The sequence below is a fragment of the Equus przewalskii genome, chromosome 7 (genome assembly GCF_037783145.1).
Source record: "Equus przewalskii isolate Varuska chromosome 7, EquPr2, whole genome shotgun sequence".
Lineage (NCBI taxonomy): Eukaryota > Metazoa > Chordata > Mammalia > Perissodactyla > Equidae > Equus > Equus przewalskii.
In genome coordinates, this window is record NC_091837.1 from 77,778,425 (window position 1) to 77,803,165 (window position 24,741).

General features: G+C 41.0%; 1 protein-coding gene across 25 annotated transcripts in view; it reads left to right on the plus strand.

Moving 5' to 3' along the window:
* ZNF532 (zinc finger protein 532) overlaps positions 1-24,741 on the plus strand; it is a 107,919-nt gene that overhangs the window by 68,541 nt on the left and 14,637 nt on the right. For all 25 annotated transcript variants that reach the window (XR_011542076.1, XR_011542077.1, XR_011542075.1 and 22 more), the window contains 2 exons: positions 2,563-2,725; positions 6,438-6,719. Coding sequence is in view for 22 of the 25 variants with exons in the window: in XM_070627792.1 (XP_070483893.1) it covers positions 2,563-2,725; positions 6,438-6,719 (445 nt within the window). In the remaining 3 variants the exon portion in view is untranslated. The remainder of the gene's footprint in view (positions 1-2,562; positions 2,726-6,437; positions 6,720-24,741) is intronic.

Consider the following 24,741-nt stretch of genomic DNA (forward strand, 5'->3'; position numbering starts at 1 on the left):
CTCTGTCTTGTATTTAGGAATAATGGGGCATTGTGACGTAAGTATTTGAGTGTGTTCTGCCCCTCCTCCCAAAAAGGACAGTCATGTATATTACCATCATTTAGCCTCTCAATCAAGAAATGAGTGTTGATTACATATCTGTCCAATTCATAAACCCCATTAAAATTTCTTGAATTGTTGAGACCCAATGTCTTTTTTTTTTCTTTCTTTCTTTCTAGTCCAAAATCCTATGTGGGAGCACATTTTGCGTTTAATTGTTCTGTCCCATCAGTGTTTTTATGCTTGGAACCATTGCTCAGTCTTTCTCCCTCTCCTGTCTTTGGCTGTCCACTAAAGGTTACAAGCATTTCATTCTGAGGATGCCCCTCCCCCATCCGTCACTGCTTTCTCGTAGCTGAACTCGGGACTCACGCTCTTGGCAGGAATCTTCTCATCTTGTCACATCGGGGGCATGCAATGCCTACCTGTCCTACTGGTGGTGATGTTAGCCTCCGTCACCTGGTCAGGTTGGTGTCTGCCGGATTTCTCCACTGTAAAGTCACTGTTTCCCCCTGTGAATTTGTGAGCAGCTTGTGGGGCGGTGTTCTGATATCACACCAACTGTTCCTCAGAAAAATGCCTGAGTAAATAGATTATCTCCTGTTTTATGCTTTCTTTGCTATTAAGTCGAAGACAAAAGATCAAAACAAACAGAACCCCTCCCTAAAGGAATGTAGCCTGAATAAAATGAGCCATGCTGTTTTTTGTGAAATAATTATTTCTGAAAATGTAAGAATAGAATCCTGAGACAATTCTTAGCCTGGCTGGTATTCTTAGTTCTTTTCTCGAGGCTATTCTTTTTCTTATTGCTATATGCTAATTATAGAAAAACCAGAAAACGTAGACAAGCAAAGCAATAAAGGATCCGTGTGTTATCATCCAGCAGAGATGATGACAGTTACATGCCTCTGTTTCTTTTCGACACCCTTTGAAAAATATGATCATGTCATACATGCTCTTTCATTACCTGTTGTTTTAATTTTCATGAAAATCTTTCCATGTCATTGGTAGATATCTGCAACATAACTTAAACATTTTTTTACATAGTTGTTCTTAACTACATATATCACTGGGCATTTGGGCTATTTCCAACTCTAAGCTGTTTCAGACAGTGAGGAAATGAACATCTTTGTCGCACCGGGTAAAGTTGATGATGATGCCTCATTAAGGTACCACTTTGAGCTGATGATGAAGTCCTGTAAAGCCTTGTCTGGTCTTAAAAAATTACCTCCTGTCAAGGGTGCTTGCACTCTGTGCCAAAGTAACTAACATGTCAAGACCTTGTACAAACACGTGTCACTCACTCCAGTTAAATTTATAAATCCTATGTAGAAAGAGGAAAAAAAGTTAAATCTGTGATTTTTGACTGAAAAATACAAAGTGAAGTTTGCCGGTTACGTGGAGTGTTCCCTCAAGAAGACCCTGAGATGACAGTTGGTTTCAAGAGTCAGTCTGTCCTTAGCTGCGGTGTGGAAATACCAGTGACACCTCATCTTTCCCTTTTCCATCTCTGACTTTCACCTGCAGTCAGTGTTTCCCTGCCATTCTCCTCAGCTGTTCACTAGGAGTCTTTGTGCCTGTTCTCCCAGAAGTTCAGAGGAGACGCAGGCGTCCACAGGGCCTCCTCTAAGACCAGGATGACCTCAGCAGTTGAGGAAAGGGTGACCTGCTGTGGGTAGATGTGCTCACAAGGACCCAGCAGACCCACTGGAGGCGACGGTCAGTGCCAGGGGAGTGTGCTGCTTTCGTCCTCCAGCCCACTCTTGCCTGAGCTTCGTTGGAAGGTGTTGATGGGTAGAAGATTCAGATCCTCTGAATTAACTTAGGGAGGCTGCTTGTAGTAACATAGTGGGAACAGAAGTGGTCTGTAGTGGACAGTGAATATTTTAAACCATACGAAGCACAGTAGACATTCAGGTGTTGACGCAACAGTGGTGTTGATTTTCCTTTCGGTTTCTGTATTTCCGTGTATAATTGTTGACTGGTGTAGTAGGGCTTTCTATGTGAAAAGTAGGTCCAGGAACGTTGACGTTCAAGTGGGAGGTTGCTACAGACTCTAAAATCTTGGAACAAGTAACAGCTTGTTCGGGCATTGGAGTTGAGTTGGGCCTGCTTAGTTCATTGGTCAAATTCTTTTTCAAGTTAGGGTACCACTATTGAGCTGTGTTCCTTGTCTGATCTTAAAAATACCTCCAAAAAAAAAAATCAAAGATGCTTTTGCTCTATGTTAAAACAACTGTCGAGTAAAGACCTTGTAAAAACTTATATAGCTGTAGACCTGTGAGTAGGAAAATGGTCATTAATTTAGACTTATAAGCGAATATAGTTGAATGCATCTCTACCCAAACTGTTATGATGGATCTGCACTTGAGTGATGCCAGCTGCTTTCAATAGTTTGTTTCAAAACTATGATGTTTGTGTGTTCTCACTGCTTCTGCTTGCTGAATCTTGCGATGTGAAGCAGTGGTTCCTTTGGCTTGAGAGATGAGGGCTGACTGACATTTCCCTGCACTTCTGTTTTAGAATAATATATAAGTGTTCCATGTGCGACACTGTATTTACTCTGCAAACCCTGCTGTATCGCCACTTTGACCAACACATCGAAAACCAGAAGGTGTCTGTTTTCAAGTGTCCAGACTGTTCTCTTTTATATGCACAGAAGCAACTCATGATGGACCATATCAAGGTGTGTACACATCTATTCTGTCCTTTAAATGAATTGCAGATCCATTCATTGGTCGTATATCAAGGATGAGCTGCAGATTACGATAAAGCGCCTGTGCTGTCGAGGGAGGGAGGGATGCTGGTTGTTGTTAATGAGCAATTTACAACATCCTGTCATCGTACGTTCACTTGACTGAGAGAGGCTTTTCATTCCTGAGTCCTGATCTGCATATCGTGAGAGAGCAGTCGGTGCAAAGTAGCAAATGCGTGCCCTCATTTCAAAAGAATAATAAAGTAATAGGGCTCTTTTTTTCCTACACATGAAAATAATGCCCGTGCAGTTTATTTTTTGAGAACTTGGTGTTGTATAGGATTTAGAAATAGACAGGGACTCTGATGAATTATGTTAATTCATATAAATATTGGTGTGTTTAGAAAAATGAAAGTTTCCCCCTTGAAATTATTTAAGCAGTTAAGTTTGCATTATAACTGATGCCCCTGGATCTCTTACTCTTTTTTTCCTGTCAGGGTTGCATATAAATTGACAATGAAATGTCCAGGATACAGCACAGCTTCTGGACCCTGTTGGGTGTTCAGTTAATGAAATGAATAAATGTCCAATTTAGACAACCCACTCTCCAGCCCCCAGAAGGAGCACCTAAATCTCTTTGCAGCCTTTCAAGCTTACTGAGGACAGAGCTGAGTCCTAGTCTCCTAACTGTCCACTGTGATAGGTTAAGCAATTTTATTCCTGTGTCATTAGGAGATAATAGCCATCAGCTCTCAGAGATTAAAGTGACATTTTTTAAAAAGAGAAACAACGGTCACAATATTATCATGAAATTGATCTCTGTTTCTCTTAGTTTTTCTCTTTTTAAATGGATTACACAGAAAAGGTTTGTTTAAAGAGAAAATCAAGTCTCTAAATTATTCTGGTCTCATGTTAGTTAAATGAATGGATTATTAATCCTTGAAATGTCCTATATTGAATGTGTGTGAGATCACTTAGTGTAACTGCCTATTGCAAAGGGCTTAACGTCCCAGCGGGTGTGCTCGTTGCAGGCCAGGTGAAGGCAGCTGCGGTGTGGCATTACCAGGGTGAATAAAGTGCATGGGAGATCTGTTTCATCATTCTCACTTTGTACAGTACAACAAAATCCTCTTAGGATATTTTAAAGGCTTTCACTAAAATTACAAAGTTACTTTGACAATAGGTATTTATTTAATGAGTGATCAGAACAAACTAAAAACTGTGAATAAAAACATAGGGAATTGGAATCAGACCCAAATATTTTAACATACTGTATATGGGGGGGTTGAAAGAAAAGTTGCTCCTTAAGAGGCTTTTAAGGTATTTGCTTTCTCATCTTTGCATCTATAAGTGGGCTCCTCGACTTTGGTTAGGGTCTTCCTTGTGTTAATAGTGAATTTGGAGAAATACAAGGTTCCAAGAAAGAGAGACTGAAGAGGACTGGTAAATCCTGTGGCCACAAGGAGGAAAGAATTGTTTTTATTCATCCGAACCTTGACAAGACTACATTGTATGAAAACAGTTATGTTCTCATTTCAATTATATTCTATACATTTTAAATATTATCCTGCATTTATGTGTTGGAGATGGGTAAAAGTAAAGATAAAGTTTCACGGGCACCCTGTTTTGTTTTTTTATTTTTAAGGTTTGTACCTCTCTCTTGTGAATTTATTTACATTAAGCAATGTAAATAAATATCTATGCTGTTCAGTTTTTCATGAGGAAGGAATTAAAGGAAAGTAGAACAGGGACAGTGTTTTTCCACATACATATTCATCTAAAGGTAGATCTTTATTTGCCCAGTTTAATCCAATCTGTATCGTTTCTTTGTTCTGCCAAAATATACATTTATTCACTATGTAGGACCCCTGTGCTCCATGTTGGTATTTACATTTAAAATAAACTTCCAGGTTAGTCGATCAAGTTATTTATTGTTACAGGACCTAAGGAAAAATCACTTTTAAAAGAATTAAGTTGTATTTCTTTTATTTAAAAAATGCTTTTGTTTTTAACAAATAATCCTACTTTTACTTACAGTGTGAAAATAAAATGAATAAATAGAAATTCTCATTTTAGCACACATTCCATTTCTCTCTTTCATCATGGCAGAATTTTTTGCCACTTTTCTGTAATCTCTGTAGCATGAAAGGTTGTCTTATAGAAGAATACCTTAATGCTTTATCCTCTCTTCAACTTTTTTATTAGTAAAAATGTATTTGCCTAGAAACTTAGGAAAAGTTTATTGGAAGATTTTGGGGGTTTTTTTCCTTTGGGTTTTATATGTTACAAATGTAAAAACTTGGCTTCTTTTTTGAAAAAGGCCATTTAAACACAGAAGCCTCTGTCCTGCATGGTGGAGAAGCAGCCAGTACCCAGTTGTTGGCTATCAAGAGATCACATCTCGCCCTAGATTTTCTCTTTGCAATAGAACATTAGACATTCCGCTCAGGCCCTTTTCACAGACCAGTTTAACGATTGATTGTCTGGGTGGACCTTGCAACCTCTGCTCATGAGAAGATTATGGAACCCTTTTTTGCCTCTGGGGTAAGACAGTATTGAAGAAGGTTGGCCGATTCGTGGCACTGTTCAGAGAAGACCTTCCGTTGAGAAAGTGTGATGGGAGGATGCTGAAGGAACAGCTTCTTGCACACTCAGTGTGAGCTGAGATCTTCACAGTGTGAGTGTCTGTGACCCCGGAGACCTAGTTGTGCCAAAGCACGTTAGGAAACACGTGCCATGCTGTGTCTTTCTTTGGCTTCAAGAACTCGGAGGCTAGCTGCAAGCCTGAATACCGAGAAGAGACAAATCGTACGTTAAGGCTCCAGAGACTTATTTGCTTCCTTTTTATTTTTGGTTTTTGGATTCCATGCTTCTAGAACACAAACAAAACAAAAACCAATATGAGCTGGTCTTTAGAATCAAATTACTCTAATTTTACCCCAGTAGAATTTTGAAATCCTGTGAGTTTAAGTTGAAGATAGCTTGTTGAAACTATTATGTTAATGATAATAAACAGCTGAGCAATTTAAAAAGGCTTTTTGAGTGTCTAACTGTTATGGTTCACAAATCTGGGTGCCAGTAAGAAGGGATGGTTTGGGATGGGGTGTAGGGAGATTAAAATTACAAACCACAACTCCCCACCCCCCCCTCCAAACCCAGCAAAATCCCAGACTGTTAGAAGTATTCCAGGAATGTGAGAGGCATGAAAGGGAGAAGAAGGTTTGCTGATAACACGGTGGTCTCAGGCGGTTGTTAAAGTTGGTTGGCTGAGGGTCTTGAGCACCTTGCAGTATGTTAGCCTGTTGAGACGTTTCCAGGTAGATGGGAACGTGAAACACTCTTCCCCAGAAATGGTCTGTTACAGAGAGGACTCGCTGTGGTACACTGGGGAGGGCAGAGTGCCAGGAATAATTTGGATTCAATACAGAAGTTTTTCTTTAAAGAATTTTAAAATGGCACAAGCAGGTTTTTAAAAATTATTTGGAACTAGAAACATATCTAATAGCAATCGTAAAAGTTAATACTCCTCTATCCCTTTTTAAGTGTGTATTTTATGTAGGTTTTCTTCTTAATATATTAAAAAATATTTCTGAATGAATACAAAATTGTATTGAAGTATCGATAACGTATCAAGATAGTCCGCATGTGCTTTCTTTTAGTGGTGTGACTTGTGATAGATATTTCGTTTCTTTTTGTAACATAGTCTATGCATGGAACATTGAAGAGTATTGAAGGGCCTCCGAACTTGGGTATAAACTTGCCTTTGAGCATTAAGCCCACAACTCAAAATTCAGCAAATCAGAACAAAGAGGACACCAGGTCCATGAACGGGAAAGAGAAATTGGAAAAGAAATCTCCGTCTCCTGTGAAAAAATCACTGGAACCCAAGAAAGTGGCCAGCCCTGGGTGGACGTGTTGGGAGTGTGACCGCCTCTTCACACAGAGAGATGTTTACATTTCCCACGTGAGGAAGGAGCACGGAAAGGTAAGAGTGGAAACCACCCGCTTGGTGTTAAGGAGGAGCCCTGGACTGACGGGCCTCCAAGATGTGGGTACTTGGCTCGGCTCTGTCAATCATTAGTAGAGTGACCTCGAAAATCACTCAGTGTCTCTGAGCCTCAGTTTCTTTGTCTATAAAATGGACGTTTCCAAGTCCTTCAGTCTTGTCCTGTGATGCTGCTAGTAATTGCCTTCACTTTGCTAATAATAGCCTTCATCCCAAAGCCTGCAGTGAGTCAGCCACCACAGTCGTGTTTATAGCTGAGGAAACCAAGAACAACGGTAAACCCAAGTTAGAAACGTTTTCGTGAGGCTGGTCCGGTGACGTAGTGGTTGAGTTTGTGCAGTCCACTTTGGCGGCCCTGGGTTCACTGGTGTGGATCCCAGGCGTGGACCTACACACCACTCATTAAGCCATGCTGTGGCAGCGCTCCACATACAAAATAGAGGAAGATGGGCACAAATGTTGGAACAGGGCCAATCTTCCTCACTTAAAAAAAATAAAAAAGTTTGAATTTACTTCTTAGCCTTATGACAAATAAGGCAGAATGCAGGAGAGAAAGAAAGTGGATGTTCTGAAAACTGCTAGTGGCATTTCTATGACTTAGGTGATTCTTCCTTGAGTTTGGTAGTGGGAAGAGGGTCCTTATCCTTAAAACACCTGGAAGAAGCTCTGTAACTCAAAATCACTGAGAAATCTGCATTGTCGTAATAAGCACACATCTCCAACTGATGAGTTTTTCAAAATGCTCATTAGACTTAATAAAACTAGCAAAGTTATTTTTCATATTATTCTGACTTTCTCAAAGTTGGTTTGTTCCGGTCAGCATCCAGAGAGAGTCTTCATTGCATTTGGGTGTTGTATAACTTAAGTCTCTCTTATTCTATATCAGCCTTCCCTTCATTTTATTTTATTTTTAATGTGCTGTTGATGTGTTGAAAAAATGGGGTTATATATCCTGTAGATTGTCCCGTGAACTTCTGAATTTGTGTAATTGCTTCCTTTTGACATTGTTTAACTTGTTTCTCTTTATCCCATAATTCCTAGAAATTTGATTAGATTCAGATTGAATTTTTTTTAGATAAGAATACGTCATAGGTGCTATGTTCTTTTTGTATCACACCCCGAGGCACTTAATACCGGTTTTTCCCACTTTTAGTGAGAGTAAGATTGATTAGTGGCTTCAGAGACACTATACTTTTAAAGAAACCATCTTAGGGGCCGGCCCCATGGCTGAGTGGTTAAGTTCACACGCTCCACTTCGGCGGCCTAGGGCTTCACCAGTTCGGATCCTGGGCATGGACGTGGCATCGCTCATCAGGCCATGCTGGGGCGGCGTCCCACATAGCACAACCGGAGGCACTCACAGCTGGAATCTACAACTGTACTGGGGGGCTTTGGGGAGAAGAATTAAAAAAAGAGAAGATTGGCAACAGTTATTAGCTCAGGTGCCAATCTTTCAGAAAAAAGAAACCGTCTTATTGCTTTAACTTAAGCCAATAAAGCCAAATAGTTATCCTTGCGGAACCAGTGTAAAGATTGCACAGAAATTGGTTTGCAATTAGAATGTACTAGATCCTTGGAAAGTTTGTTACATTCAGTGTTTTAAGCATTACTTTGTAATCTCATTTATTTATGCTGTTTATTTGAGCTACTCGTGAAGCTAACATGTTTTGCCTTGCTACCATCCAAATAATATAAACTTGTCTTTGAGCATCAATCACAATGGTTACAAATTGCGGAAAGATGTTTTTATTATATTTGGTCTAACTATACTTAATTCAGTGTCTCTTCATGTAAAAATTAGTTATTTATAGAGTATATATATATATATATATATATATATATATATGGGTTTAGCAGCCCGTTGCTGATTTAATCATCTCAACTGCAGCCTCCCCTAATAGGCCATGGCAACTTAGAATATTTACTGTAAATGCTGGATAGTTCTTAAGGGGCAACACTTGGTAAATTTATTGTGTAAACATGCTACAATAGTTCTCTCAGAGCCTGATGTGATTCTAGGAAAAGCCTTTTCTTGGCACCCAAACTGGATTTCACAAATGTTAAAACGGAGCAGATCTTAGTAATTATCTAGCATTCCAGTCCTTTCATTTCTTGTACATTTGAGATTTCTGTAATAGTCTTGGAACATTTCAGAATTCTTTCTTTTCATTTTTTTTTTTAAACTATTTTTCTCTTGCCTGTCTGACAAGGATTGGATCTGGAATATACGATGAGGAGACAGCTCCAGGAGAGGTGACGGGATGAAATTTAACACCTAGACTGTTTGCTTCAGGACAGTATTGGGGAGCCTGCTCCGGACTGGAGGCGTGTGCAGGCATGCTGTGCAGCGTGTGTGCTTAGGTTAGAGCAGCCGTCCATCGCGGAGGAAACGTTTGGCTTAGTAGGATTTTAGGATTAGCTTTGAAGAAGTTGAGACTGCCTTTTGGAATGAGGCACATCGGATTAGGTTACAATTTCAATTCTGTTCGCTCAGCCTCCTGAAAGGGCTAAAGGGAGGTGGGGGAGGGAGGGAAAGAAATGTCTTTATAAGCTGGTGAAATGAAAAGAATGTTGAACTCGAGTCGGAAACCAACGTGTGAGTTCTCCCGTGCCGAATCAGGCAGGACCCTGCACTTCCAGACGTCCCGCCTGCAAGACGTACGTGCATCTACTCCATTCCTCTCTCCTGTCAGAATGCTCCCGTCCCCTCTCTTCCGTTTAAACCCCAAACTTCAAATCTCCTACCCTCCATCTTTCTTCTTCCGTTCAGGCAACCAAGCAAGCACCCCACCGTCTCCACTTTTCCACTCGCATTTCCTCCTCAACTGACCGCCCTTGATATTCAGCCTCACCTTGTAACCACACCCACTTCACTTGTGACCTCGTTGTTGAGTCCGTTAGACTTTTTTCCATCTTTACCTTGATTGACCCCACTGCAGTATTTCACGTGATTGGCAGTTCTTCCTAAAAGCATTTTCTACCCTAAGTGTTGAACGCCGCGCTCTCCTGTGTTTTCTCCTGGTTGCCAGAACATCCATCAGGTTTCTGTCCTGGAAACATTTAACACTCTCTCTGGGAAATTTCAATTACTCTCATAGCTTCACTTCCCATATATGTGTGCAAATTACTTTCAAATCTCAGCCTCCTACTGTGGTTTCTTGCCTGCGTTCCAGTCCCTGAAGTCCAACTACCTATCAAGTGTTTCAGCTTCTTGGATAATTGCCAGAAGCCGCAAGCCTGTCCAACGCCCCTCCCCCCAGGCTCCTGCATCAGAAGCTTGGTGTCCAGCTCGACTTGGTGATTCTTACTTCTGCCCAACCCTCTCCTCCATCCATCCATTTAATACCCTTTAGTCCACCCATTTATTTACCTTTGTTCAGGCAACTATCAGTTCTTGCCTGGAATATTGTTCTCTGTGTAGCCAGAGAGGGTTTTCTCAAGTGCAGCTCTGATTGTGCAGTGTTGTGTCTCCGTTGCCCTCAGGGGTCCGGTGGCGTATGGGTCTCCTTTCATCTCCCCGTTTCTCTAGCCGGCTCTCTCATGGTGCAACCAGACAAACTCAGCTACATTAAGTGCCTTACCCGTGGTTTGCTCTTTCACCCCTGGAGCTTTTCAGGTGATGTCCCATTAGCTTGAAAGGCCGCACCTTTTTGGTGACTGCCTTAGTTCTTTGGGTCTCAGCTTAGATGTCACCTCATCTGGAAAGCTTTTCTTGGTCCCCTTGGACGGAATCAGTCCTCTTCCACAGCAGCATGTACTGCCTTTATCCTGACCCTTGGCGCTGTGTGAAGGGTGCCTCCAGTCTCTCTCGTCAGACACTTTATGCTTTTTTTCCTCCCTTCAGCTCTCATCCAGAGAGTGTCTGGGGGCTTGTTTCCCCAGCTCCTGGTAAGCCGATAAATATTTGTTGAAGGAATGAATCATGAATATGTGCTGATTTGGAGGACCTAACCACTTGTAACCTTAACTTCCTCTTCTGTAAAATGGGAGTAATATGTGCTCTAGTGACCACACAGTGTCCTGTGTTGTTGGTATCTACAGGGAACTGTATGTGAGGTGACGTGCAGCCTCCAACCCTTTTGGGCTTGAGATGAGACAGAAATATGAAATTGTAAGGGATTTGAAATTGTATTTGGCTGAGAAGAATTGCTTACTTCCACCAGGCCAGAAGTGATTGGAAAAGTCTGATTTTGGTGGATTACCCGGTGAAATGCTGCTGTGCAGTGTGACAGTATGACAGTAAATGTTGTGAACCAGTGAACTGTGAAGCTATACTTCATTTCAATACTGTAATCATGCCTTAAAAACAAATATGTATGTGTATAGAGTAAGTGAGGGAATAAACACATTCTGCCAACCACAGGACAGCAGTTACCTTAGTGTTATTTATAACCAGTACAATTATTATTTTGGTAGAGTTTGGAGAAAATATTTTAGGAGTAAATCCAACTGGCGTAAATTAAAATTTATGTCAAGCTCGTTCACTGCTACTTTTTTTAGATGGCCTTTTTTGGCTTCAGTAATTGTTTCTGACCTTTCTTCCTGTCCTCAGTTCTCATCTAAAAAATCTTTACTAAGAGAAGTATTTTGTATGGAGTTCCATGTTGAAGATATTCAGTAGCTTTGTTTTCAAGATTCAAAAACCTAGTTCCAGCCATGCTAGTTATTCAGTAGCCAGCTTCTTTATCTCTCTAATGCATATATATGTTTTTTACTAATACTAATCCAGTATCCATTTTCAGTGGTTTTTAATTTTTTCAATAATTTGTTATAATCTGATCTTAAGTCAAATAATTTACAAAATTTTGACAAATATTCAGTAAAAACTTATTAAAAATATTATTATTCAAAACCCTACAATCTGCTGAACGTTACTTTAGCTATTTAAAAAAAAATAGTTAAAGCAGCCATATTTTAAAAAGTGGTTGTTATAGATATTCTATACAAAGAAACCGGTAAAAAATTGATCACTTCCTGAAGTTGGTGTCACTGCTCTGTTATGAGCAGGTTCTGGCTGTCCTTTGAAATCACACACTCTTTGAGGATAGGTTCTGTGTCTGTGGGTTATTTTATCTCCCGTGGTGTGTAGCACTGTGCCCTGCACGGTGTCTTCGGAGTCACCGATTGGAGCAGGTCTCCTCGGATCGTCACTTGCACTTACGGAAAGGGCCCTTGTGAGTCCTGAATACATAGGGGCTGAAGTCTAGGTTCGGGCGTTAACTAGTTTTCTGACCACAGGAATCCTTTTACCTTCCCAGTCTCCATGTTCTCAACCGTGAAGTCAGGAAGATGAGCTTGTCAGTATCGTTAACCTGATGATCTCCTGCGAGCTATGAGCCCTTCCCTAGACAAACAGACAAATACACAGACTTTTATATACGATTTTAGGAGTCACCTACCTCCTGACGTTCTTCCTTGGTTGCTCTAGGGGTTATCCACGAACCTCAAATTAGGATCCCTTCGGCAAGATAATACCTGAAGTCATTCTTACAGATCAGACGTTCTGCAGTTATGTGATCTGATGGTAAATAAAAAAGTAAAAGTTGCCTGTACTTGTTCAAATCTTGAGAACTACAAGGTGATCTATGATAATTGTTTGTAGTCATTTGCTCGTTTGCTGCCTGATATTCCTACACATCAAGAAATCATTACTGAACTTTTTATATAGAAAGATCATAAAGCAGAGAAGATTTTACTTAATTATGGAGCTCAAATGCCATCCAGACGAACTCTACAAGACCTTTTGAGATTCTTCCTGGGTGTAGATGTGGTCCAGTTCCTGTCTACAAGTTGGGAGAAGCCTGGGGTTTTGGAGCCTGGCAGACCTGGGTTTGAATTTTGGTACCATCACCTACTAGCAGTGTGGCTTTGTGAGGAATAAACTTCCAGCTTTATTTTACTTAGGTTTAGAATGGAAATAATAATAATGTTCACCAGTTGGGTTCTTTTGAACGTTAAATAAGAGGCTATGTATATAGCACAGTACATAGCAGACATTGGTCTCTGTTTCCTCTCTGTGTCCTAGAGTTTTAAAAATTAAATTTTGCTTTAAAAAAGCTCACCAAAATGAAAGGTTCTTGTTATATAGACATTATAAGTCACAACATACGAATATGTATTTTTCATTTTCATTTTGAAGTGATTTTAGACTTACAGAAAAATTGGAGAAATAGTGTGGAGTTATATATACCCTCCACCCTACTTCGTAATGTGGACATCTTACATAACCATGGGGCGTGGTCAAAACGGGGGCATTAACAGTGATACAGTACTATTAACAGATCTTCGGTCTTTAGAATAATTTAACCGGTTGTCCCACTAATGTCCCTTTTCTAGTCTTACACTCAATCTAGGATCCCACTTTGCATTCAGTTGTCATGCCTCCTTCGTCTCCTCCAATCTGTATGACAGTTTCCCAGTCTTTGTCCTTCGTGATGTTAACGCTTTTGAAGATTATTGGTTATTTGGTAGAATGTCCTGCAGTTAGGATTTGTCTGAGGTTTCCTCATGATTCGATTCAGGTTATTCATTTTTGGTAGGGATATCACAGAAGAGATGTTATGCCCTTCCCAGTGCATCATATCAGGAGGTACATGATGTTAACGTGACTCCTTCTTGGTGATGTTAACCTGGAATACTTGGTTGAGGTGGCGTCTGCCAGGTTTCTCCACTGTGAATTGCTATTTTCCCTTTGTAACTGTGTCTTGTGGGGAGATGCTTTGAGACTGCAAATGATCCTACTTCTCATCACAATTTTACCCACCAATTTGAACATCCATTCTTTACTCTTGCCTGCAACAGTTATTACTGTAGTATTTGCTTAATGGTGACTTTCTGCTTCCCTTACTTATTTTACATTTATTAATTGGAACTCATTGTAAGGATGAGCTCAATTTTTTATTTAGAGTTAAATGGACTTATGAATATTTATCCAGTGAGTTAGAACCCATGACTATTGTTATTCATTTTTTTGCTCAATTTGTCCTAGATTTGGCCTTTGGGAGCCCCTTTAAGTGGATGCTTGTTTCCTTTCAACATACCCCATTTTTGAGCACTTCCTTGCTTTCTGGTGTCACACTTTGCTCCTGGGTCATCTTGTATTTTCCCTGCCCCCAGCCCTGCAATTAGCCGTTTCTCCAAGGAGTCTGATTCCTTTTATTGAGAATGATAGAAAACGTATATTTTTAAGAGACTCTCTATATATGTATTTTGATTATGACTTAGCATGGGAAACTTTAATTGGGAAAATAGAATGTGGGTGGAAAAAAGCAACAAGGCTCAAAGTGGCTTCTCAGTTATCTAGTGTGAGGTAATGATGTATTTGGCAATTAATATATTTTTTGTTACATGCTTTTGGAATTAGAATAAGCCAAAGCTTGTGAAATCTATCCAATTTTTGCAGGGAATATTCAAGAGATGTTTTGCAAAATATGAAGGAAAAGGATACGCACAGGCAGGTGTTTTCAGGAAAATTATGTACTGCGTAATGTTTACAGTTGACCAAGAGAAAGTGAAAATACTCAGCTCCTATTTTACTTCTCCAAGGAAAGTGAAACCAACATCACTAAGGGGGAATGGATGCCCAAGAAAGAGGGCAAGTCCCTAAGAAAGGGTCTAGCTCGTGTAAATAAGTTCCCTTTCCGTCTTTACATGGGGCTAAAGGAGCTTGCAGGTATATTAATCCTGGAAAATGAGGTGCGACCCAATATTCTACTTGTCTAAAAGGAGAAAGTTGGGAAGACTGAAAATTTCAGTCAGGTAATGTTATTCTGACCTTCTTGGGCCTATTTCAGAGAACAGATTGTTGAGTAACTTGGTTCTGAGCAATAGGAAGAAGAACTTAGTGAAAGCTAAGAACAGCGGATTCCACGTAAATCTGATTTTCTTTTGTTCGCAGGGTACTTGGCGGTGGGTAGAATAACACCACAGATAGAGTGACTGGGTTTCAGCCTGACTTTTGACAGACTCTCTCTGCTAATACTGTTTTGTACAGGATAGCACAAAAGGTCCTGGGTGAAATACTGATTTTATAGCTGACTTGGGGCTCATTGCTGTGTCGGAGAGAAAGCTTCCATTTTGGATCAGATTTTACCCAACATTTCTATATCAATGACTTGATTATAGGGAAAGAAGCTGGGAGGGATTTTACAAGGTAAATCTTAGTAAGTGCAGAGCTTTTCATTTAGGTTTTAAAAAATCAAGTGCACACATATGTGGGGCAGGTAGGCTGTAGCTTCCTTATGTGGAACACAGGCCGGCTGTATTGACTATCTTAATACAACCCATCCTTCTTTACGGCTCCCAAGATAGCACTCACATCAAGGAAGCTAAGGCCCTTTGATTGGGAACCGTATCTAGTTAGTGGTTCTCAAAACTTGAGTGTGGTGTGCATCAGAACCTCCTGGGGGCTTGTTAAAATACTCATGCTGGGCCCCACCCACAGTTTCTCATTCATTGGCTCTAGGATCAACCTGATAATTTGCTTTTCTTACAAGTCTACACTTTGAGCATTACTGGTTTACCCTTTGTGGCAGTGAAATCCCCTAAAGCCCATTTATTTATACAGTAAAAGTGTTTTTCTTGCATGTGCAGAGTTTGTTACGGGTTTGAGCAGTTCCCTGGGGCAGCTGTCCTTCCGCTGGTGTCCTTCCATGTATGTCATCGGCCACAACAAGTCATGTGACCAAACACAATTGAAGTGTTTTCCTCAGTGTGCCCCAAAGAGGGGGGATAACAAGTAATGTTTATCACACACAGAACAGTGGCTCCTGAATCTGAAATGATGTGCTCAGGTTCTTATTGCACCGATTTAAGATGGATACTGACATCCTAGCACTCAGAGGAGGATAACCAGGATGGTGAGAGTCTGGGGTGCACGGGAGCTTTGAGAGCTGTCTTCAGATACCTGTCTCCTCCATGTAAGGACGAGTGCATGTTAATTCTAGGGGAGCTGGAGCAGTGTGTAGATGAAATACCTGCCTACCTGTCATTGGGATTATTCAGGCAGTGGCCAGATGTCCCCCTGCAAGGGATGGAATAGAAAGGCTGCCATTCAACTCGTACTGGAATTAAATGAAAGCACCTGTAGTGATACATGCAGTGGTGCCATAGCAACCAGGAGGTGGGCATTTACATCCAGTCACGGTCTGAAGTCACTCCTAAAACCAGCCATCACTCTAGAGAAAGCATTATCTTTTCACAGTTGATGTAATTTGTAGATTGAAGCAGAACATCCAGAAAGAAGTCACGTGGCTACCAGTGGAGCAGTGAGTCCAACACAGTGACTGCAAATTAGAATCACCTAGAGAGCTACCATCCCAGCACACACGTGCTCCCGAGGCCAATTTCATTGGCACCGCTGGCGCTGGGAGCTGGCATCAGCATTTTTAAGCTCCCAGGTGGTTCTGGTGTGTAGCCAGGGTCGAGAACACTGGTTGTCACCAGGGATCTGCCGTGGACCTTTCCTCCTTGCTGTGGCCCTCACTCATCTGAAGCACACACTTTCTTGGTCTGCGGTGCAGCAAAGGCTGACCCCAAGTGCATTTGTTTACGAGACACCGCCTAATGATCGCCACCTGATGATTGCTGTTGGGGAGGAATACATGTGACACAACTCATGGAAAGTCCAGCGTTAGTGAGAGAGGAGCAGTTGGGCCCAGAGTCTCTGACATAATTTAATGCCTAATTATAAATTGTTTTAGAGTGTCTCAATGTTTGTTTTCAACAAGTTTGTAAACCCTTTAAGATAAGTCCACAGAGCTTATCTCCTGCTTTTGCCGTACTGGGTACAGGAGACTTGGAATACTTGCTAATATTTAGTGTTTTCTGTTCTGAAATATACTTCAGCATACATACTCAGAGATGTAGGTGAAAGAAAGGGCAGTGGCAGAAAAGGAAAATGGGAGAATGAAATGATGAAAGAGTCTGAGAGATTAGCAGAGCTATTTGATGTGAGTCTGCTGTCACGTGCCTTTTTGACGGTGAGTTTCTTATGTTTTATATATATTCTCTCTCTCTCTCCCTGTGTGTGTGTGTGTGTGTGTGTGTATGTATTTTTTTTTTTAAAGCACCCACCCAACTTGGATCCTAGTCATGCGTATAAAATTTATGGTAGGGCATATTTTTTCCCCTTAATCTGGCACTTCTTTAGAGAAAATTGTGAAATAAAATATTACATCTCCTTTTTGTTTGTCTTCCTACTTTACCGTGGTGATGACCATTAGTTAGGGGTATGAAAATATTGTTCAGATCGCACAGTGAATTTGCCAGATGGCTTCATTTTCATTCTTTTAGCATTAGTTAGAGCTCATTCTGTTTTCATTAAGCCTGTATCGTTTGGGAATATGGAAAGGTGTTTTATTTAATCTCAATGTAGGAAGAGAATAGATTTTTATCCTTCTAAAACTTATCTTTTAGCTATGGTGATATTAACTCTGCCAAAATCATATTACCCTAGCAACAGGTGAAGAAAAATCAGTTTCTCATCTTTCTGACTTAGAACTTTTTGTGATTTCTCAAGGTTTTATGAGAAATGTATTTAAATCGGTTGCACGTTCTGCCTACTCCTGGCCGGTTGTAAGAGAAGGATGGCTTCTCACTTGGTTCTATGTTTGGCATCAGATGTGAATCCAAGAGTTAAAAGGCACATAAGTTAGAGTTTGTGCATTAATGCTTTGTGCTAGAAATGTACTTCATTGCTAGTTTTATGACACTTATTTTTAATTTTGGCCACTGAAATTGATATTTCATTAGTATACTTCAATCTATTATTATAATTTGTATTTTATTATAATTTCATGTTTTAAATTTTATAATGTTTTAATATATTTATATTTCATATATTTGTAATTAAAATTTATAATTATACTTTAGTATATTTTATTCTATTAGATATTTTATTAGTATAGTTTACTATATATAGTTTTATAAGTTTTCTATGTGATTTAATGAAAAACTTTTTTTGTAAAAATGATGTTGTAAACTTAGTTTGAAGCATATTAAAATACATATCTATTGATGATTTTAGTAAATTCTGCTAAATTGGAAGGTGGAATGGCAATGATGAGGACAGGGATCAAGGGGTTGCCATATGGCATGCACTATTTATTATCTCGTTTATCCCTGAAACAGGCTCATGAGGTAGACGCTGTTACTAATCCCATTTTACAGACGGAAAGGAGGCTTGGGGGAAAGGTTAAGTAATTTATTACTGCAGGTTCTAAGCTTGTAGGTGGCAGAAGTGAGATTCCAGCCATGACTCCTCAAGCACTGTGCTGAAGGGCTACTCTTTGGAGAGTAGAAAAGCTTGGTATTAGAAAAATTGCTTAATTTTAGCCTCATTGAATTTTTCAATGGAGATATGGAACAGTTCGTGAATATATGACTTTCCATCCATCGTCACTTTCCTTTAGGCGTTCAGTCTTGGTTAAAGTTGGTACCATCCTTGCATGAACATGTGTTTGTAGTTTTGGAAGAATGTTGAGTGTATCGGTCTTATTCCTCAGCTGGGAACTGATGTTTTACTGGAGTGAGTCAGTTCTGGTTATTAGCGCTGCAGCGTCATTAACACGTAGATCTTCCGGTGGGGTCGTGGGGTGCTTTGAGGGGCCTGTATTTCTTAGACTGCCTGGGATGTGTTTGGGGGCTGAGGGGATTGTAGCCAAGAGTGGGCTTCCTGGGAGACAGAGGGTCTTCCTGCAGAAAGAGGGTTTCAGAAATCTGGAGAAATACACAAGAGAGAGGCCCCTGCCTGACTCCAGGCATTATCTTAAATCCGAGGGTCTCGAGGGAGAGAGTATAATCAGAATCAGAGTTTTGTCTGATGGTCTGGTTGTGGGCGGTTGAGGTGTGGAGAAGCGGGTGGGACCTGGGCAGGCAGATTCCTCAAGGTAATGATACCTTCACACTCACCCACGCTCCTCCTACGTTCCTCCCCTTTCTTTGCCCCTTGAAGTTCTGCTCTGAAGGAATTAATTTAGTTGACAGCTGAGGGATAAGCTTTTTAGGGTATTCAGCTCTTAATGCTGAGAGTTTATAAAAGCTGCCTAACGGGAAGATGAGAGTGGAGAAGAACTTCAATTTAGGAGTTAATATATTTTTTTAAATAGGTAGAAAACAGCAAGTTTTTTCTTCGGCATTTCCTTCCATTTAAAAAATTTACTTTAAAAATTGCTTCCTTGATAATAGTTTATAATTTATTTCAGTTAAACTATTTTAGCAGGCCGGTTTTATATTTGACTCCTGAAGAACTTGGGAAGCCCCGCCTTCCCAGTTCTGTGCACTGAAATAAAGTTAAAGGTGTAGAGAAGGAGCTGTGAGATTTGGCACTCTAGGTTCAAAGAAGTGAGTGACCAATTTCCGCCTCTGAAATTTACTGTGACTGTTCCATGAGGGGCAGAAAATAAAGAAAAATAAAACCTTTCAAGAGAGATTAATAAGTTATTTTGAAAATGTGACTCAAATAAGACTATAAAATAGTCCAAATTTTGGTTTTAACCAAAGAGATCTTTTTCAGGTTCTTATGAAGATTTGCTCTTAGGTGTGAAACGTTTATATCTAGTCCAATGTCTATTGCAGCCATTTTAGGAGACATTTTTCTGAAAACTCACCAGAGGTTTTTTTTTACAAACAAGGTTGAAGGATTTGAAATATATATTTATATATACCCAGTTATCTGGTCTAAAGAAAAGGTCCTTACTTTCTCTATTAACTCCATTTATTGTCATGGTGTGCACATTTTCTGATTATACTGTATGACAGGACATGTTATTGCACATTCCATAACCCAAAATCGAGGGACGTGCAATAAAATTAATAACATGAAGTAGTAGGCAAATTTGTTAAGTCCAAGTAATCAGGTCAGTAGGCCTGTTTCCGAAAGTCTGTTAGGATTTAGGGACTGGTGGGGCTAGAGCTGGGCTGCTAGCGGTCCCAGTGGGGGGTCCCCAACAGAATCAGTTGCCATGTGATGAGAAGCCGAGAGATTAGACCCACCAGCAGACAGTAGAGCTTTGTGGTAGATCCCCAAACAGCTGCCAGTGCCTCTCTTGGCAATACAAGTCTGTCTGTCGTGGGTGGCCCCTCCCTGGTGTTTAAGGAGGAGTCCTGAAACCATGGCCATCTCCCCCCGCCTTCTCCACACCCACTCCACCATGCCTTTTCTTGTGGTTCCTGCAATATGGAGCTGTTGTAGTCCCTTCACACACACCATATTCCTCCTTGTCTTTGCCACTTCAGCTCCCTTTGCCTGGAAGTCCATTTCCTTGCCTCCTTGCCTGGTTAACTCCCATTTGGATTCAGCTAGTCTTGGTCAGCAGGAGTGCCCCTGTCCCCACTGCACCCCCTCTGTATTCTTCTACACGCCTCTGACCACCGTTATCCTAACGCCCATCTTGCGGGCGTCCTCTCTATTTTTTCTGTCTTCTTCAACAGATTGTAATCTCAAGGGCAGGGAGATCCAGGTGAGTAAACGCAGGTGCTCAGTCAGTGCTGGGGAAGGAATTCTTCACTGTGCTGTGGCCTTCCGTGGTGTGCGGTCAGTTAGGCGTCTGGACCCTCATTGTGCCCGGTCACTCTCACTCCTTTTTGTAACCATAGATTGCACCTGGAGTTTTACCTGGCCACTTGGCAGATGCAAACCTTTGGCCAGAATTACTGGCCAAAAGGGAGTGAATCAGTGTGGGCTCATTTAAACAAGTGTTAGAAAATCACCTGAAAAATCATGACGCTCCAGAGACCAGGTTGTATCCTTGCACTTGAAGTGCGGCTCGTCTGGTCCTCTTCTCTGAGAAGTCAGTCGCCTGCGAGGTGTGCACACAGCGCCTGGTTAGAGCTGGGTGCTTAGCACCCCCGTGACTAAGATGTTTACAGACACTCCGGCATCTGCAGTGCATTGCCCACCAGGGCTGCTGTTAGTTTGGAGTCACTTCCTCCCTGGTCTTTTCCTGTTTATCTCTCGAGGCTTGGGAGGTAGAGGTTCCCTTGACGCTGGGCTGGCGCTGTTGCCAGACAGGAGAAATACGAGACTTGGGCCGTCTCCATCTGTTTTGGGTGACTGTACCGGCACTTGCTAGCTTAAGAACATTTCTTATTAAAAACATTGCCTGCAGCCAGGGACTTACTTCGCTCTCTGTCCCAGATGGGCAGTTTTCCTTCTCTCGCTTCCACTGCCCCAGACTGATGTCCCCCGACATCAGGATTGCAGGGCGTTTTTCAGAATTGAACCCTGTACCAAAGGCTGCCTTTGAACGCAGGAGTCCTTCTCTCGGCCTCAAGGTTGGGGTGTGGGTTTTTAAGCAGTCACCCCAAGTAAAGAGTGAGAACAACCTCTTGTTTGGCTGGAGAAGAGCCAGAGCCCAGGGAGAGACTGGAGTGAGGAGGAGGATTCTGTTTAATTTGTTAATTCAGCAAGTCCACGTCAATGCCCAGTATGTGCTACACACAGAGCTGCAAATGAAAAGAGTTGGAAGGGTTGTTCAAGGGAGGAGGGAATCCGCGAGTTATAGCTTTTCTTCGTCTTCACTCAGCCAAGTAAGTGCAAAACTGGAACCAACACCAACAAGACAAGAAACACAGAAGAGCCTTTCAGGAGCTGTCTGACGTTTGTTCTCACACAGGGTGTAGACTGGCTTCCCGGGAACTCACCCCCGTGTCCCATGTGCCCCACCCCCAGATCTGACGGTTGCTTATGCCCACCAGCAGTGCCTTGTTAACATGGTTTATTGAGGCAGCTGGGAAAGCTAATAGATGACATGGGATGAAGGAGAAAATAAGCCGTCATCAGTCAATTTTAATGTTAGTGTTTTTGATATTTGTGCTTGCTCATTACTTCTTAGAGTGATCTACAGATTTCCTACAGATCATCTGATAACAACATAAAAACAGTGATTATCTTTAAAAGGGATAACTAGTTCCTTTTTTTCTTTTGATTTGTGGAAATAATCTTAGATTCTACTTAGGTCTTCAGACAGTATATTTTAATTTTTTATTCTGTAGTAATACTTGTCCTTTTCTTTTATAAAATAGTGATTGTAGGGAAAAATCTTTCACAACAACCCCTGTCCTATTTAGATTGTTTTTTAATTACAAAGGGCCAGCCCTGGTGAGCTAGTGGTTAAGTTCAGCGTGCTCTACTTTGGCAGCCCGGGTTCGGTTCCTGGGCACAGACCTACACCACTCCTCTGTCAGTGGCCATGCTGTGGTGGTGGTTCACATACGACAACAGGAAGATTGGCAACAGATGTTAGCACAGGGCAAACCTTCCTTGGCAAAAAAAAGAAGAAAAAGGCAAAAAGTTGTATTAAAAATCAAATTAGAAGGAAAACATTCTATATATTCCTTCCAGTGGTCCCTTGTTAAGCACTAGATTCTCTGGGAGCAGAAATAATAGAGAACTAACGTGTTGCCCATCTGTAGGCATACATTTTAGGAACCAAGAGGGCTTAGAAGATAGGAGAGACCCTCATATGTAGAAGAAGTGGGATGAAACTGAACCAGACCCAGAAGAATTTGGCAGCAGAGATTTTTTTCATACTTGTGTGGTCTTTGATTCCTGAATGTCGTAGAGTCAGTGAAATACAGTGGCGCACGGCCCACAGCACCTGTCAGGTGTGTTTTTCTCCTTGTGAATTGTGAAGGAGAGAGCACAGTGATGAATCAGGATTTACTGTGTGAGGGCCTTTTCTGGAGTGCAGGCAGGAGGGAAGAGACCTGGGGTCTGTTCAGGGTCTGTCGCGGGACCCCCAAAGCTCTGCTGAATGTCACCACTGGTCTGCGGGGGTAGATGCAGAGGTCCCAGGCTGGCAAGTGCCCGTGGTAACCTCGTGACGCCCTGGTAGGCATCTCTAAGTTTCATCGTCGTGATTCTGGCCTTTCTTTCAGCACTTTGCTTTTCCTGTTGCCTGAGTGTCTGATGGCTCTGAGCACAGAGTCAGGGGGTGGACGTGTTTCTTTCCCGTCTGCTCTGGGTTTGGCATTTTGTTATTCTGCATTTATCTCAGTTCCGTGTCTTATTTTTTCAGTTGTACGATGTCATTGGCAAACCAGATGGTCTCATAACTGGAGAGTTAGGAGACTGGTTTTATTTATTGTTGTTTTAAAGAAGCATAGCAACAAGCACATACTTGTCTTTGCAAACACTGTTCATTTCAGAGTTGTCACCTCAGTAATCTAGACATGGCACAGTGGCATTGGCAGAACTCAAGACATGCTGAGCATGTCCCATGAGAAAGAAACCCTTCTCCTTACTTTATAGTTACGACTAGTTTTTACCTAGAAGGGTGACCTACTTTGTTAAATAGATTTGGTTCTGAGTGATTGAGACTTGGCTCTCTTTTCTGTAGAATGTGAGGCAGTGGTCTAAGGGTCAGCAAACTGGGGGTCACAGGCCAGCCACCTGTTTCATAGCATAGCCATACCCCTTAGTTTACGTGTCATTGTCCACGGTGGCTTTTGAACTACAAGGTGGAGCTGAGTAGGTGCAACAGTGACTTCATGGCCTGGAAAGCCTAAAATATTTACAGTCTGGCCCTTTACAGAAAAAGTCTGCCAACCTCCGGTCTAAATTTATTCTCTGTGTTTAAATATTTCCCTCAACCACTCAGTTCCAATTTGTAGAAACTTGGATGGTTTAGTAGTTAAAAATTATTTTTCTTGGTGCTTTCACACGTATGTAGATTGCGTTTCCTGTACTGCGCTCTCTGAATGCTCATTTATTTGTATGTTCTGAGATATGGTGAGACTGGAACTGGAAAATCTCGCTAGTGTCCTAGATAGTAAATTTTTTCAGTAAGGACTTTAGAATTTATGACCCACAGTATTCCAAACTTCAGGGGAAGCCTCCTTGCTGGTGTAAAAGACCAGTTTCTAAGAGAGCATGGGTGGTTTGGGTAAGCAGGTTTATTTCTTATGATTTATCATCTGTAACTGTAGGTAGTATTTACATAAAGGGAGCAAAAGCTTTCCAGTTTTGTGGGTACATACTGACTATATTCGGATCTAACGTAAATAGATGAATAAACTTAAATACCTAGGAAACGTTAGTTTTATTTACCCTGGTGAAAAGTTTCAAGAATGCTTAGAGTGAAATTATACCTTTTATTTATTTAATAGGTGTGCTAATGGTGTTACATATTTCTTTACTGAATTTCTTTTTTTTAAGTCAACTTTATTGAGTAATAATTTATAGGTAGTCTTAGTACATTTCTATTCTGCAGAAAAGCTAATTTGTTTTCTAGGAGACATATTAGACTATAGATTTTTAAAACCTGTTCAGGTTATCAATCTGTGCTATTTCTTTCTTTTTTTTAAGTCTTTGGTTTGTCTGGGTACTTGTGTGTTACAGGAATAATGTGCAATTCTGAAGCCATTGAGAAGAGGTCGTCCATTCATACCTTGGGAATGTTGAACTTTTAACCATGTTTGTTCTTCTGTATGCACCTTTCTTTTATTCTATAAACATTTATCAAATTGCATAGTATTTGTTATGGGAGAGTACAAATAAAGTGTAAAGTATAATTCTTGCCCTGCAGATGCTTACAGTTGGGTAGAAAAAGAAAGCAAAAATATTTTAAAAGCTAAAACTAGTATGAGCTGGGTGTAAAACAAGAGTCTTAGAGGAATCACAAGATGGTATATAATTAAATATTGAATGAAAGGTGCTTTCAATTCAGGTTTCAGCTCAGTACTTGTTGAGGCCCTGTGAATAGAGTGAGCAATAATAAAATGTAGTCCAGCCTTTAAAGAGGTCACAGGAAGATATAATGGAATTAAAAATTAAAATTGCTTGTGATGCATGGAAGAGAAGAATTGGATTTATATTTAAGGAGCAAGGAAGTGGAGATTCGAACACCACTGTTTCATGGGGTATTGGCAGGGTTTGGGAGATGCCAGGAAAGGCTTCACAGAAGAAATACTACCCACAGAGGTATTCGGAGAATGCACAAGAGGAATTCGCCCTATGTACAGAGCAGAAAGAAGAGCATGTATACAGTAGAAACCAGCA